At 39.5% G+C, this 13544-nt stretch overlaps 1 protein-coding gene across 4 annotated transcripts in view; it reads right to left on the bottom strand.

The window, feature by feature from the left end:
- LRP1 (LDL receptor protein 1) overlaps positions 1–13544 on the bottom strand; it is a 1015507-nt gene that overhangs the window by 532058 nt on the left and 469905 nt on the right. For 3 of the 4 annotated variants that reach the window (XM_068367026.1, XM_068367028.1, XM_068367029.1), the window contains one exon: positions 6765–6884. The exons of the other annotated variant lie outside the window; for it this stretch is intronic. In XM_068367026.1, the coding sequence (XP_068223127.1) occupies positions 6765–6884 (120 nt within the window). The remainder of the gene's footprint in view (positions 1–6764; positions 6885–13544) is intronic. 4 annotated transcript variants of the gene reach the window in all.

The raw sequence follows: 13544 nt of genomic DNA on the forward strand, positions 1-13544 counted from the left end.
TATGATCACGGTTACGGTCTGGCTTGATTTCAATTCCTTTTACAATCAAAATAGTTATTTTGGTATTGACGATTTGCTTACATTCAATATACTTTGTGGCTATATATAAAAGATTTATATCATTATTTTGGTATTGATATTTAAGCAATCCGGACCACACGGTCCCAATTTGCTTACATTCAATATACTTTGTGGCTATATATAAAAGATTTATATCATTATTTTGGTATTGATACTTAAGCTTACATTCAAGATACTTTATGGCTATATATAAAAGACTGTACATATATAAAACATTGTTATCATGATATTGATATATAAATCTTCTATCATGATATTGATATCACTTAAGCACCCGAGGCCCCCGAGCCCCTATTTGCTTTCCTTCAGGATTCCTAATGTATATATAGAAAACATTTTTATCATGATATTGATAGATAAATCTTTATCATGATCTTGATATCATTCAAGAACCTGGGGCCCCCGAGCCCCTATTTGCTTTCATTCAGGACTCCTGATGTATATATATACAAAACATTTTTATCATTAGGATTCCTGATGAATATATATAAAACATTTTTCCCTTTCATTCAGGACTCCTAATTTATATATATATATATATATATATATATATATATATATATATATATATATATATATATATATATATATATATATATATATATATACATTTTTATCATGATATTGATATGTAAATTTTTTAGCATGATATTGCTATAATTTAAGAATCCGGGGCCCCGAGCCCCTATTTGCTTTCATTCAGGATTTCTGATGAATATATATAAAACATTTTTATCATGATAGAGATATATATATATATATTTTAAGCACCGGGGCCTCCGGGCCCCTAATTTGCTCTTCTTTAAGATACTCATGTATCTTTTATTTTACAGACTGTATGCTGTGCATTGACGGCATGTGCCGCTGTCATCTACCAACCCTGCGGCCATGACATGTGTCATTCACACGCCCACTGTTCTGTCCAAGTGGATGACTTAACTGTATGGCATCCAGACGCTTGTGTAGTCTGCTACACAATGACCTCCACTCTAACATCTGACTCGTTGAGTACATTTTCATTGATACAGACTTGTAGGGAGTTACCATTAATTTTAAATATTAATATTAAGGCCACTAGTCCTCTGGACTTCCCGCATGCCTTTCACTTAGTGTCTACGAAGTCCTTGGACTTCTTCACTTTTCTTTGGCACAAATATCCCTCGCTAATAGTCTGTTCTCTTTCAGTGCTCCCAACTTGAGAATGATACAGCTCGGGCTACCCTCAAGATCTGGATTGACGGGTTCGCCCGCAACGTGAAGGCCACACAGCCTTATATCCTCTCTGAGGAATGGTGTTCCCGTCTCTACCCCATGCTAAAACTTCACCTGCGGTCCCCGAAGAATTGGCGGATCCTTTCATCGAGAGGTTCGAATCCCTTCTTCTGGCCCCGGACCAAGAAGAGACGGGCGGCACCCTAACTGAAGACGTCTCTACCCTCAACCTCGATGTGGAATCCATGGCTCTTGACGATCCCGACGCAGGTAGGGACGTAGGTGAGTCAAGTGGTTCCCGGGCTAAGATTCCTATCCCTAGCCCGGCTTTCTCTTCTCTTTCAGAACACTCTTCTTTTCGAGGTTTTCCGGGGACAACCGGGACTGGTCTCAATCCCCGGCCTGTTATCCCCAAGGTGAAGGCTCATCGTAAGAATTTATATACGACCCACAAGTCTTCCAAGGAACACAGGTCTTCGAAATCATCAGCTTCGAAGGCTAAATCTTCCTCCACCAGAGTCTCTCAAGACCCAATTGCTGCGCCTTCAACCTCTCACGGAGTAGTCTCTGTTCCGGCACCTGTTTCCCCCCCGGCGGAATCATCTGGCCGGTGGATTTTTCCGAGATGATGTTATCTCGTTTTGAGTCGATACTATCGTCTCATACGCGACAATCACAAGAGAGAATAGCTTCTATGGAGAGCCTAGTTAAGGGACTCATGCGCTCAGGGCTGCCACCGCCACAGCAGCAATACCCCATCCCCGACGCCTCCAAGCTTCCCCCTTTCAATAAGAATAACCCTTGGAGGTTGGCAGTGCATGCCCCCTTCTCGGAGGGTATGTTGTCAATCGAAGATTTCGGTACCCGGCCTCTTGCGGATTATGAATTCTACCCGCCGGGTCTTGAATTCCCCTTCCCCGGCTACGCTCGCCTCAAGGAAGAGGCTCTGATTCGATTGGATAAGGGCCCAGAGGAAACTGTTAAATTTCCTAAAGAACAGGCTCACTCTGTCTTGGTCGGCGTGTTCAATGAGTGGGATTGCTTGAACACTATGATTACGGCCTACAAAAGTTCATATACTATGTTTGTGGCCGACGACCAGACCCCTACCCCATGTGCGACCAAGGTCATAGAGACGGTCTTTCAGCCTATCAAGGAAGAGAAGCCTTTACCTCACCTCAGGGAGACCGACTTACCCTCCCTTCTCTTTCCGGGAGACAATGAATGTTGGCGGAACGCCCCAGCTACCTTCTCGGTAGGTAAGTTGAGCCCGGACTGTGCCTCGACGCAGTTCAGCGAACGGCTTCCCAACTTCCCGGAGTCTCTCATTAAATTGGAATATGAATCGAGGTGTAGATTCAGCAGATCCCTTAATTCAGTTGCCCTTTCGGAATTGACTGTCGCCACTTACAACGAGGAGGACCTCCTTAAGGTCCTCACTAAGTCACTTTTGCAAAACTTTATGGCTGACGCCTATGATTTTGCAAATTCCAGGACCCATTGTCGACGACACGTTCTATCCGAAGCCACGATTAGGGACGAACCTAATAGGCTCATCATAGCTCCAGTTTGGGGCCCGGATCTTTTCCCAGGGGACTTAGTTAACTCGGTCCTTAGCGAGGCAGCTAGAGCCAACCAAAACCTCAAGGTTAGGTGGGGCCTGGTTTCAAAGAGGAGATATGAGCCTACTAGTACTGTACCCCAATTCGAGGTAGGAAGAGATTGAGGCCCTTCCAATCTTCCCAATTCAGGCAACCTCTGCAAGTGGTTAAACCGGTCTCAGTCCACGGAAGAACTGCGTTCCTTCACAAAAGATCTGCTACTAAAGAATGCAATCCAAAGTATATGTCGCTTAAGATTTCACGGACGCTTGTTCAGCGTGCCAAAGAAAGGCTCAGACAAACGGAGAGTAATCCGGGACCTGTCTCATTTAAATTCCTTCATTCGTTGCCACAAATTCCATATGCTTACCGTCTCGCAGGTGTGGACCTTACTTCCCCGTGGGGCCGTCACCACCTCCATCGATCTTACAGATGCCTACTATCACGTTCCTATAGCAAGGCATTTTCGTCCTTTCTGGGCTTCAAGCTAGGCAAACAAGCCCATGCATTCAAAGTGATGCTATTGGGGCTCAACATACCACCCAGAATCTTCACCAAATTAGCAAAGACAGTAATTCAAGAGCTTCGGACTCAGGGGATACAGGTAGTGGCCTCTCTAGACGATTGGCTAGTCTGGTCAGACAATGCCCAGATTTCCCGCGTAGCAATGACAAAGTCCTCACCTTCCTTCGGCAACTGGGATCCCAAGTCAACCTCGGGAAATCCCGCCTGGTCCCGGAGACCAAGTTTCAATGGCTGGGACTACAAGGGGACCTGTGCTCCCATACGCTGTGCCTCCCCAAAGCCAAAAGGAAGGTGATAGGGAGGCATACAAAACAACTTCTCAGGGGAAAGTTGACCTTCTGAAGAAGCCGAGAGTGGATCCTAGGTTCTTTACATTTCGCCTCCGTGACAGACATCGCCCTGAGGTCCAAACTCAGGGACATAAACAGAGTGTGGCGCTCCAGAGCAACCGCAATACGCCGAGACAGACGTGCTCGCCTTTCCCCAACTCTGAGAAAAAGTCTGCAGACTTGGACGAAGATCAAGAATCTTTCCAAGTCGGTTCCTTTACAACACAAGAAAGTCCAAGGGTTATGGTCACCGGTCTTCCAACAAATACATGTCAATGTCCTAGAGGCCATGGCAGTCTTCCTCACTTTAAAACGTCTCAATCCAGCCAGGAATCTCCATATCAGACTGGTTCTTGACAGTGCAGTCATAGTACACTGCCTCAACAGAGAGGGCTCCTGCTCAGCCCAAATAAACCACATCATGTTGAAGTGTTTCCCCATGGCGGCAATGCACAAGTGGCACCTGTCACCTGGACCCTCAGGCTTATGCCACGGACCCTATGATTATAGATTGGAATACCTGGAGGACGATTTATCTGTTTCCTCCGGTGAATCTCCTGCTGAAAGTTCTGCACAAACTCAGATCCGTCAGAGATCGAGTGGCTCTCGTAGCCCCCAACTGGCCCAAGAGCACTTGGTTCCCCTTGTTGCTAGAACTAGGTCTCCGCCCCCAGCGGATTCCCAATCCGGTGATAACAAAGACAGTGCAAACTCGCAATGTGTTCGCTTCCTCAAGGATTCTGAATGCCCTAACTTTATGGAGTTCATGAAGTTCGTAGCCCAACGTGGTGCAAACATCGATCCTTTGAATACTATTTGCCTGGAATCTGACAAAAGGGACTCTACTCTCCGTCAATATGACTCAGCTGTCAAGAAATTAGATGAATTCTTGAAAGATTCGCAAGTTGAGACAATGACGCTGAACCTAACTTTGACATTCTTCAGAACTCTCTTCGAATCTGGCCTGGCAGCCAATACCATTACTACAATCAAGTCAGACTTGAAAAAGATCTTCCATATTGGTTTTGACATTGATCTAACGGATTCATATTTCTCATCCATTCCGAGAGCTTGTGCCAGGCTAAAACCTTCAACTCGCCCTAGCGCAGTTTCCTGGTTTTTGAACGTTGTTCTTAAGCTAGCCTCTGACACCCAAATTGGATCCTGTAACTATAGGGCATTATTAAGAAAGTCACTTTTTCTTTTGAGCCTTGCCTCGAGCTCCAGAATCTCAGAATTGTCAGCCTTATCTAGTGACCCTGGTCATATAGAGTTTCTCTCTTCAGGTGAGGTTCTTCTCTCTCCTAACAAAGTTTTCCTGGCTAAAAATGAAGAACCCCCAAAACAGGTGGTCTCCCTGGAAGATTGTTCCACTCCCTCGGGATCCATCCCTGTGTCCAGTTACCATCCTGAAAGCCTACTTAGGTAGAACTTCCACTACAACCACAGGGCCCTTATTTATTAGAGAACACGGAGGAACTATTACCCTTAAGGGAATAAGACAAATTCTTTATTTCATTAAACAAACTAATCCTGCATCATTCCCACATGCCCATGATTAATATTAGAGCTGTGGCTACCTCAATTAATTTTTTCCACCATATGAAATTTGATGAGCTCTCAAAATATACGGGTTGGAAGTCCCCTAAAGTTTTCAAGCGCCACTACCTAAAACCTTTAGAAGCTCTTAGATTTGCCACAGTAGCTGCAGGGAATAGAGTTCCTCCTGAAGGTACTGAGTCCTAATCACAACGTCTTGCTCTGTCCTCTTTCCCTCCTGCCTGGCTTACCTGTTGTTCCTACCTGTTTTGTTACTAGACACCCTTATGGTGTATTATTTTATTATTCAATTGTTCAATTTCACGAATTGTTTTCGTTACACTTGTTCTTAATCCCCGAGCTGATTTTATTTTGCATTTTTGATTACCAAGCTGGATTCCCACTATTCATATCTGTTGCCTTTTACCTACGGGTTTCATTATTGATTGTTTCCCATGTCTTTTTATCACTGTCATATACATGTTGATCTAATTTTACGGGTTTCCACATCCTTCTTTTTTTATATTAAACTCATCAGCTCTGTTATTTTGTGTTATTCTCTCTTCAGGTAGTTAGCCATATTGGGTCCCCATTCTCTGGTACGATTTCACTGGGCAACACGGGTCTCTCGCCCAGAAATAGATTTTTCCTTCGTCAAAATCCCTTTCTTAGGTAACTATATGACTATTGCTGAAACTCATTTTCCTATAAAGCTGTCCTTACTTCATATATTTACAATGAATTGGCCCATCTGATCTAGACTAAGCTTAAGTCTTTTACCAAAAATCTCCTGACTTAGGCTATGTTGTATAATTTGTATGAAATTGAATCTAAACTTATATCGTGTAACATACCAAATAATAACAATAATCTATCATAACCAATGATAAGCTAAATGGGGGCCAGTCAATGGATGCAAAATATTGGACTGAATATTCATTACCTAAACAAAGAGCAACAGAATATTGGTATCTGTATAAACGCTATCACTTAATGCTATAAATGAGTAAATAATCAGTTCAAAACTTAATTAACAGCACTTAGCTGAGGAGTTTATGTAAAAATCTCAAAAATTGTCAATTAGAAGTGGGAATAAGACATCCTTCTTGTACAATGACTAAAGAAAAAATGCTTTCTGGACATAAAGAAAAGCCTGGGTAAGGATTACTTCAGCATTAGGAATGGTTCCCAGTGGGTGACGTATCATCAATTATCAGACAAATCAGCATTGGAGGGGCTGTGATGGGTTCAACAGAACCTGAACCCTTGCATCTCTCTCATTCACCATCATTTGCACATTAATGTACAGACCCTGGGATAGGAAAACTAATATTTCTTTGGTATATCATATCATATCAGATTCCTTGTTCAACCCTTTACAGAAAGGTCCTTGGGGCCCCACACAGCAGCCTAACCCCCAAAAAAGCATAATACTGTACTGTAATCAGAAAAATCATTCATGACCATATTAACTTACTGCAGTCAAGCTCATCTGACCTATCAGTACAATCCACTTCCCAGTCACATCGCCAAATATCTGGCAAACATCGATTTGAATCACAAGGAAACATTCCCTCAGGACATGTGCCATTATTGCCTTATGATTCCAAGCCAATCATTACATATGAAAAATATGAAAACCAATAGAGGTAAAAGATACCAGCATGCAAAATTCAAGAATATAAAGTTACCATGCATTAAAGAAAGGGATGCAAGATAAGAATGAAAATATACGCCACCAACAGAACAATAGTAAATGAGAGAGCAATGGTGTGCCACCCCATAGTACAGTAGTCCAATGTGTAGTTGTAAAATTTATGGCGAAGAGTGAATGAACATGATCAGTCCAATGCCAGCAGAAGAGAGATCAGACATGAGGGGAAGCAGAAAAAATATACACTTATGAATGATGTAAGAAAATACAGTAATGTATTAATATTGACAATGAAAGAGCACTACAGAAATTCAATTAGCATACATGAGTCAGCAATTTTTTTTTAAATGATGGTTACTATGACTTACCTTTAATTTATGCAAGTTGATTAATTTATACTTTCTGCAAACAATTAAATTATTGTTCTTAAATGCTTTAAAAATATATGGCAAATATGAATGGGGGGATCAAAATTTAAAACTTTCAAACAGCACCATCATACCGCACAGTATGAGATACAAGAATAATGGGATGAAAGAAATAAAATTTTCACCATATCTTTTTTCCATCACATTTACTATGCAAACAGGTCACTTTAATACCAACCTTTTTGTTGTATTCTAAGAAGTATTGCCGGTAACGTACATTTTTTTACATCTCTATAAGACACGTGTGTCTATAATTAACTAATTTGGTTGTTTCATTTATTTTTCAAGGAGGCAGTTGCATGTTTCTAAACTTGCATTAAAGAAAAATCCCAAATTAAATCTTTAAAAGACAAGATAATATTTTCGTAAATAATTTAAAAAAAATATAAATCCATAATGTAGCCAGAAGCTCCTGACACACAAAAAAGAAGAATATGAACCACAACCATAGCCTTACCAAGCATCCATCTAGCCAGAATTCCTGATGGTAACATCAGTAGTTGAGTAATTCCCCTTTCTTGTCTAAACTTTCAGCAGAAAGTACAGGGTAGGGAGGTGAGTGCTTTATAATATGTAAACTGATGAGTTGCATTAAAAAATAATCATATTTCTAAAAATCCTAAACCCATCAGTTTACACATACCTGTGTAGCTATTTTGGCGAGACAACATTACTACAGTAGAACCTCACAGTAACGAACACTGTTACTACAGACTTAGGAAATCTATCTATTTACCATGGAACTTCCCTCAATTTTAGGGGGTAGCCGACATCAAACGAAAGAACAAAAGGGAACCTTTCCTCTCTCCGCTCCTTCAAGCCTGACAAGGCATTCAACCAAGTTTGGCTGGTACTGCTAGGGTCCCACAGCGAACCCTCGCTCGTTATCCACCACGAATAAAATTATGTTCCTACGCTTAATCCCCTACTGATGCTACCTCGGTGGTCACCAAGGTGACCGGAGGAAGCAGCAAGGCCTACCGGAACTGGGTCACAATCGCTTGCCATTCATTCCTATTTCCAGCATGCTCTTTTGCCTTTCAGACTTCTATCCTCCTATCACCCAGACCTTTCTTCACTCCATCCATCCACCCAAACCTTGGCCTTCCTCCTGTACTTTTCCCATCAACTCTTGCATTCATCACCATCTTTAGCAGACAGCCACTTTCCATTCTCTCAACATGGCCAAACCACCTCAACACATTCATATCCACTCTAGCTGCTAACTCATTTCTTACACCCATTCTCACCCTAACTACTTCGTTCCTAACCCTATCTTATCGAGATATACCAGCCATACTTCTCAGATACTTCATCTCAAACACATTCAATTTCTGTCTCTCCATCACTTTCATTCCCCACAACTCTGAACATACATCACTGTTGGTACAATCACTTTCTCATACAGAACTCTCTTTACATTCATGATTAACCCTCTATTATTTACACCTCCCTCCACTACCCCAACACTGCATCCTTCACTCACTCTCTGACGTACATCTGCTTCCACTCCACCATTTGCTGCAACAACAGATCCCAAGTACTTGAACTGATCTACTTCAAGTAACTCTCCATTCAACATAGACATTCAATCTCAACTACCCTCCCTTCTCCTTCATCTCATAACCTTACTCTTACCCACATTACTCGCAATTTCCTTCTTTCAAACACCATTCCAAACTCAGCCACTAATTGACACAGCTTCCCCTCCAGTCTACAACCAATACAGTATCATCTGCAAACAACAACTGATTATTCACCTCCCACTGATGATCACTCTCATCTGCAAGTTTCAATCCTCGTCCAAGCACTCGAGCATTCACCTATCTCACCACTCTATCAACAAACAAACTGAACAACCATGGCGACATCACACATCCCTGTCTCAGCCCCACTCCTACTACTGGTAACCACTCGCTAACTCCATTTCCTATCGTAACACATGCTTTACTGTATATGTAGAAACTCTTCACTGCTTGCAACAACCTTCCACCAATTCCGTATAACCTCATCACATTCCACATCGCTTCCCTATCAACTCTATCATATGCTTTCTCCAGATCTATAAGTGGAGCATACACCTCCTTGTCTTTTGCTAAATATTTCTTGCATATCTAACTGTAAAAATCTGATTCATACATCCCCTACCTTTTCTAAAACCACCCTGTGCTAATAAGATTGCAATCTCTGTTTTATCCTTAATCCTATTAATTAGTACTTTACCATACACTTTTCCAACCACACTCAGCAAACTGATACCCCTTGAATTACAACACTCATGCACATCTCCCTTACCTTTATATAGTGGTACAATACACGCACACACCCGGTCTACTGGTAACATTGACAACCTAAAACACATATAAAAGAATCTCATCAACCATTTAAGTACAGTCACACCCCCTTCCTTTAACACCTCAGTCCTCACACCATCCATACCAGGTGATTTTCCTACTCTTGTTTCATCTAGTGCTCTCCTCACTTCCTCTCTTATAATCTCTCTCTCATTCTCATTTCCCATCCCTGGCACCTCAACACCTGCAACAGCAATTATATCTTCCTTTCTACTATTCTCAACATTGAGTAAACTTTTGGATATACCATACTAAATTCAAATAACTAGAGTAGCATTCAATATGCAAAGGTGACCAAAAGAAATAAACAGTTCTGAGATAATTATGTTTATTAACTCGATATCTATTAATATAAAAGTAATAAAACCATTTTCACCATATTCATTATTGGTATATCTTCATTATAGATAGCCTATTCAAGGAATAATTCTATATACTTTCAATGAAATAAACTTTTTTCTATGCGATCCCATCTCCAAACACATCCACATGCAGCTGATCTTACCTTTATCTGATTTCAAGCAACCACTATCAAAGATATCATCATTATCATTATCATCACCTCCTCCTATGCCTATTGACGCAAAGGGTCTTGATTAAATTTCACCGGTCTTCTCATTTGAGGATATGCCAGCATATAGATAACAAGTGGTATTCTTAACAGTATATATAAAGATGGTGTTATCACAATTGTTGTTTTACTTACTGTAGTCTTAGATATTAAAAAAAAACTAAATAAAGCTGTTTCCATGTAATGTTTGTCCTACATATGATGCCAAAAAGGAAAACATAACAAACTAACAAATGCATTTACACATTCAACTGATAACTAATGACAATCATAGCTTTTAGTAAACTGTATGTACACTGGTAGTCTATAACATACAGCATCAACCATTTGTGGAATATTTATTATAAGATGTTTTGAATAAGTTTGAAAACTGCATATCAGAGCACAGCTGAGAACATGTAAACCTTATCAGCTGGTTCAAGCTACTACTATCAAGGACATGGGCATATTTAAATAAAAAGTTTTCTTAATATAATTTCCAAACTTATTCAAACTACATTATAATAAATTGCAGAAGTTTCATACAGCTTGCTAAAAACTATAAGTATCGATAGTTATCACTTGGATGTGTAAATGTGTTTGTTTTGTTCACTCGTTTCTTCGTTTATTGTGATTGGTAATGAAATGTAAACAATCAAAATGGTTCCCCTTTTGGGCATTGTATGTAGAGAACAGATGATCCAGTGCTATATAAAATCAGTTTTATTTAATTTATTTTGAATTTCTAAGTATACATTATATAAAATAAAATTGTAATGACATCTTTAAATAACCAAAACCCAACTTATAAGCCTATACAGGTGACTTGATAATTTGCAGTCTTTTTATGCCACAAATATGAGATTTTTGGTCGTTCCAGACACCCCTTCTCCCCTATGAGTTCGTTATTGCGAGGTTCAACTGTATAGTAAGAAAATTTGGAGGTACTAAGCTTGATAGTCTTCTCAGTGAATAAGATCCGAAAATCAGAGGATTATAAGAATATGAAGTCAAGATGTGGATAAGAACCTTGTACAGTAGTAAGACCATAAATATCTAGTAAAAACATGAAATATCATAAAGACCACATCAACAACACTCATACTGTCAGGCCTCTGTCTTCTCGGTTTTTGTTATCCGTATAATATTTCTATAAAGTTTCGAGTAATTGCTGTTAGGACTGCTGCACTCTGCCAGACGCTTTCAAACCACCCAAACTCAACCCTTTTACCCCCAGGCTATTTGGAAATTTCCAACCCTTAACCCCCAGGGGTTATTTTTTTTTCAAGCACATTTTGCAGTATATTTATTTTAAATTGCTATAACAGCCTTAATTTTCATCAGAGAGAGGTCAGGTTGGTTTCATTCTCTTGGAAAATGCCCGAAGTTTCTCAAAAAATTATCAAAAATATGCAAAAAAAAAAAATTTTAAAAGCAGTTTTTTGCAAGGGCGTACCGGTACGTCCATGGGGATGAGTTTTGTGAAAAGTACCAGTACGTCCTTTGGGGGTAAAAGGGTTATATGCATCCGGCCTTCATTCTGTTTCCCTCCATGCACAATGCAGTAATGAAAAACAAACAAATACACATGACAACTTTATAGATAACACATGTAAACTATTCAGTGATAAGCCCTTTGCATAGAAATTCTAATAATAAAAATCATTAAAAGAGGTTCATAATACCTGGTACAGTATGTTTAAGTAATAATTGATAGGTAATATAAAATGTGTGATTAAAAATATAAATTTGCATTAGTTATAAGAAAAGTCTCTCTCTTACTATGAAAAAAGGTAAAGATTTTGAAATTGGATTATTGTTATATAATAATTGTCTGCTTCAACAATTTCCTATTAGAAAAATTATCATTTCAATAAAGAAAAATAAGGAAATAACAATCTATATACTGTAGAATTTATTATAATCGGTAACTTCCTTATGTGTAACGAAAAACATAACATTTTCTTTTTAAAGAAAGCTTTTTAGAATTACTATACCATCACATGATATGAAATTTTTTTCCATTATACTAAACTCAAATTTTTATTTTTTATTATGAAGCACCAAAGTCAAATAACTAATGATATTTCCCTTAACTGGCAACCAGGTCAGTTGGCTCATTAATAAATCAAAGCTGTCACAGCTTTTTTTCAGATCGCTGGTTCATACCATGATGTTTTTATCACAAAGAAAGGGAATGAAAATCATAGCGGAACATGTTTCATGTTCTTAGTTTATGCTGTTTAAAGATATTGCTATAAAAAAACTAAAAATTTTCCATTAAGAAATAAGAGAGGTAGAGGAAAAAAATTTCTTCATAAAACAAGGGAGAATGGAAGATAGTACAAGAAAATTTTGTTGGGCTTGCAAATGATGTGTGTGGTAAGAGGATTGGAGGTAGCATGAGGAAGGGTAGCGAATAGTGGAATGGAGGAGTGAAGATGAAGGAGGAAGAGAAAAACATGGCATCTTTAAGACTGCCTGCAGAGTAATAGTATAGAGAAGTATGAAAGATATAGAGATAAAAATGTGGAAGTACAATGTAAGGTAGCTAAGCTAAAGAGGGTGACTGACTGGAAGTGGGGTCAGAGGTTGGGTCGTTTGTAAGAAGATAATAAGAATTTTTGGAAAGAAGTGAAGAAAGTTAAGAAAGGTGGATAGAGGAATGAAGAGACATTGAAAGATGAAAATGGAAGGTTGTTAAAAGGTGAGGCAAGGAAAAGGTGGGCTGAATATTTTGAAAGGTTGCTGAATATGGAGGATAACTGAGAGGCAGATATAACAGCTGTTGCAAAAGTTGAGGTGCCAGTGATGGGAGATGAAAACGGGAGATTACAAGAGCGGATGTGAAGAGAGCAGGAAAAGCACCTACTATGGATGGTGTGAGGGTTGAGATGTTAAAGGATGAGGGCATGATTGTACTGCAATGGTTGGCGAGATTGTTTAATATGTTAATGTTGTCAATGGTGCCAGTGGACTTGGTGTGTGCATGTCTTGTTCCCAAATACAAGGGTAAGGGAGACTTGCACAAGTGTTGTAATTCTAGGGTTATTAGTTTGTTGAGTGTGATTGGAAAAGTGTATGGTAGTGTGTTGATTAATATGATCGAGGATAAAACAGATGATGCTATCTTATAAATGCAGGGAGGTTTCAGAAGTGGTAGGAGATGTATCGACCTGATTTTTATAGTTAGGCAGATGTGAGAAATATTTAGCAAAAGGTAAGGACGTGTATGATGTATTTATGGATCTGGAGAAAGCTTATGATAGAG

This window comes from Palaemon carinicauda, chromosome 44 (genome assembly GCF_036898095.1).
Source record: "Palaemon carinicauda isolate YSFRI2023 chromosome 44, ASM3689809v2, whole genome shotgun sequence".
Classification (NCBI taxonomy): domain Eukaryota; kingdom Metazoa; phylum Arthropoda; class Malacostraca; order Decapoda; family Palaemonidae; genus Palaemon; species Palaemon carinicauda.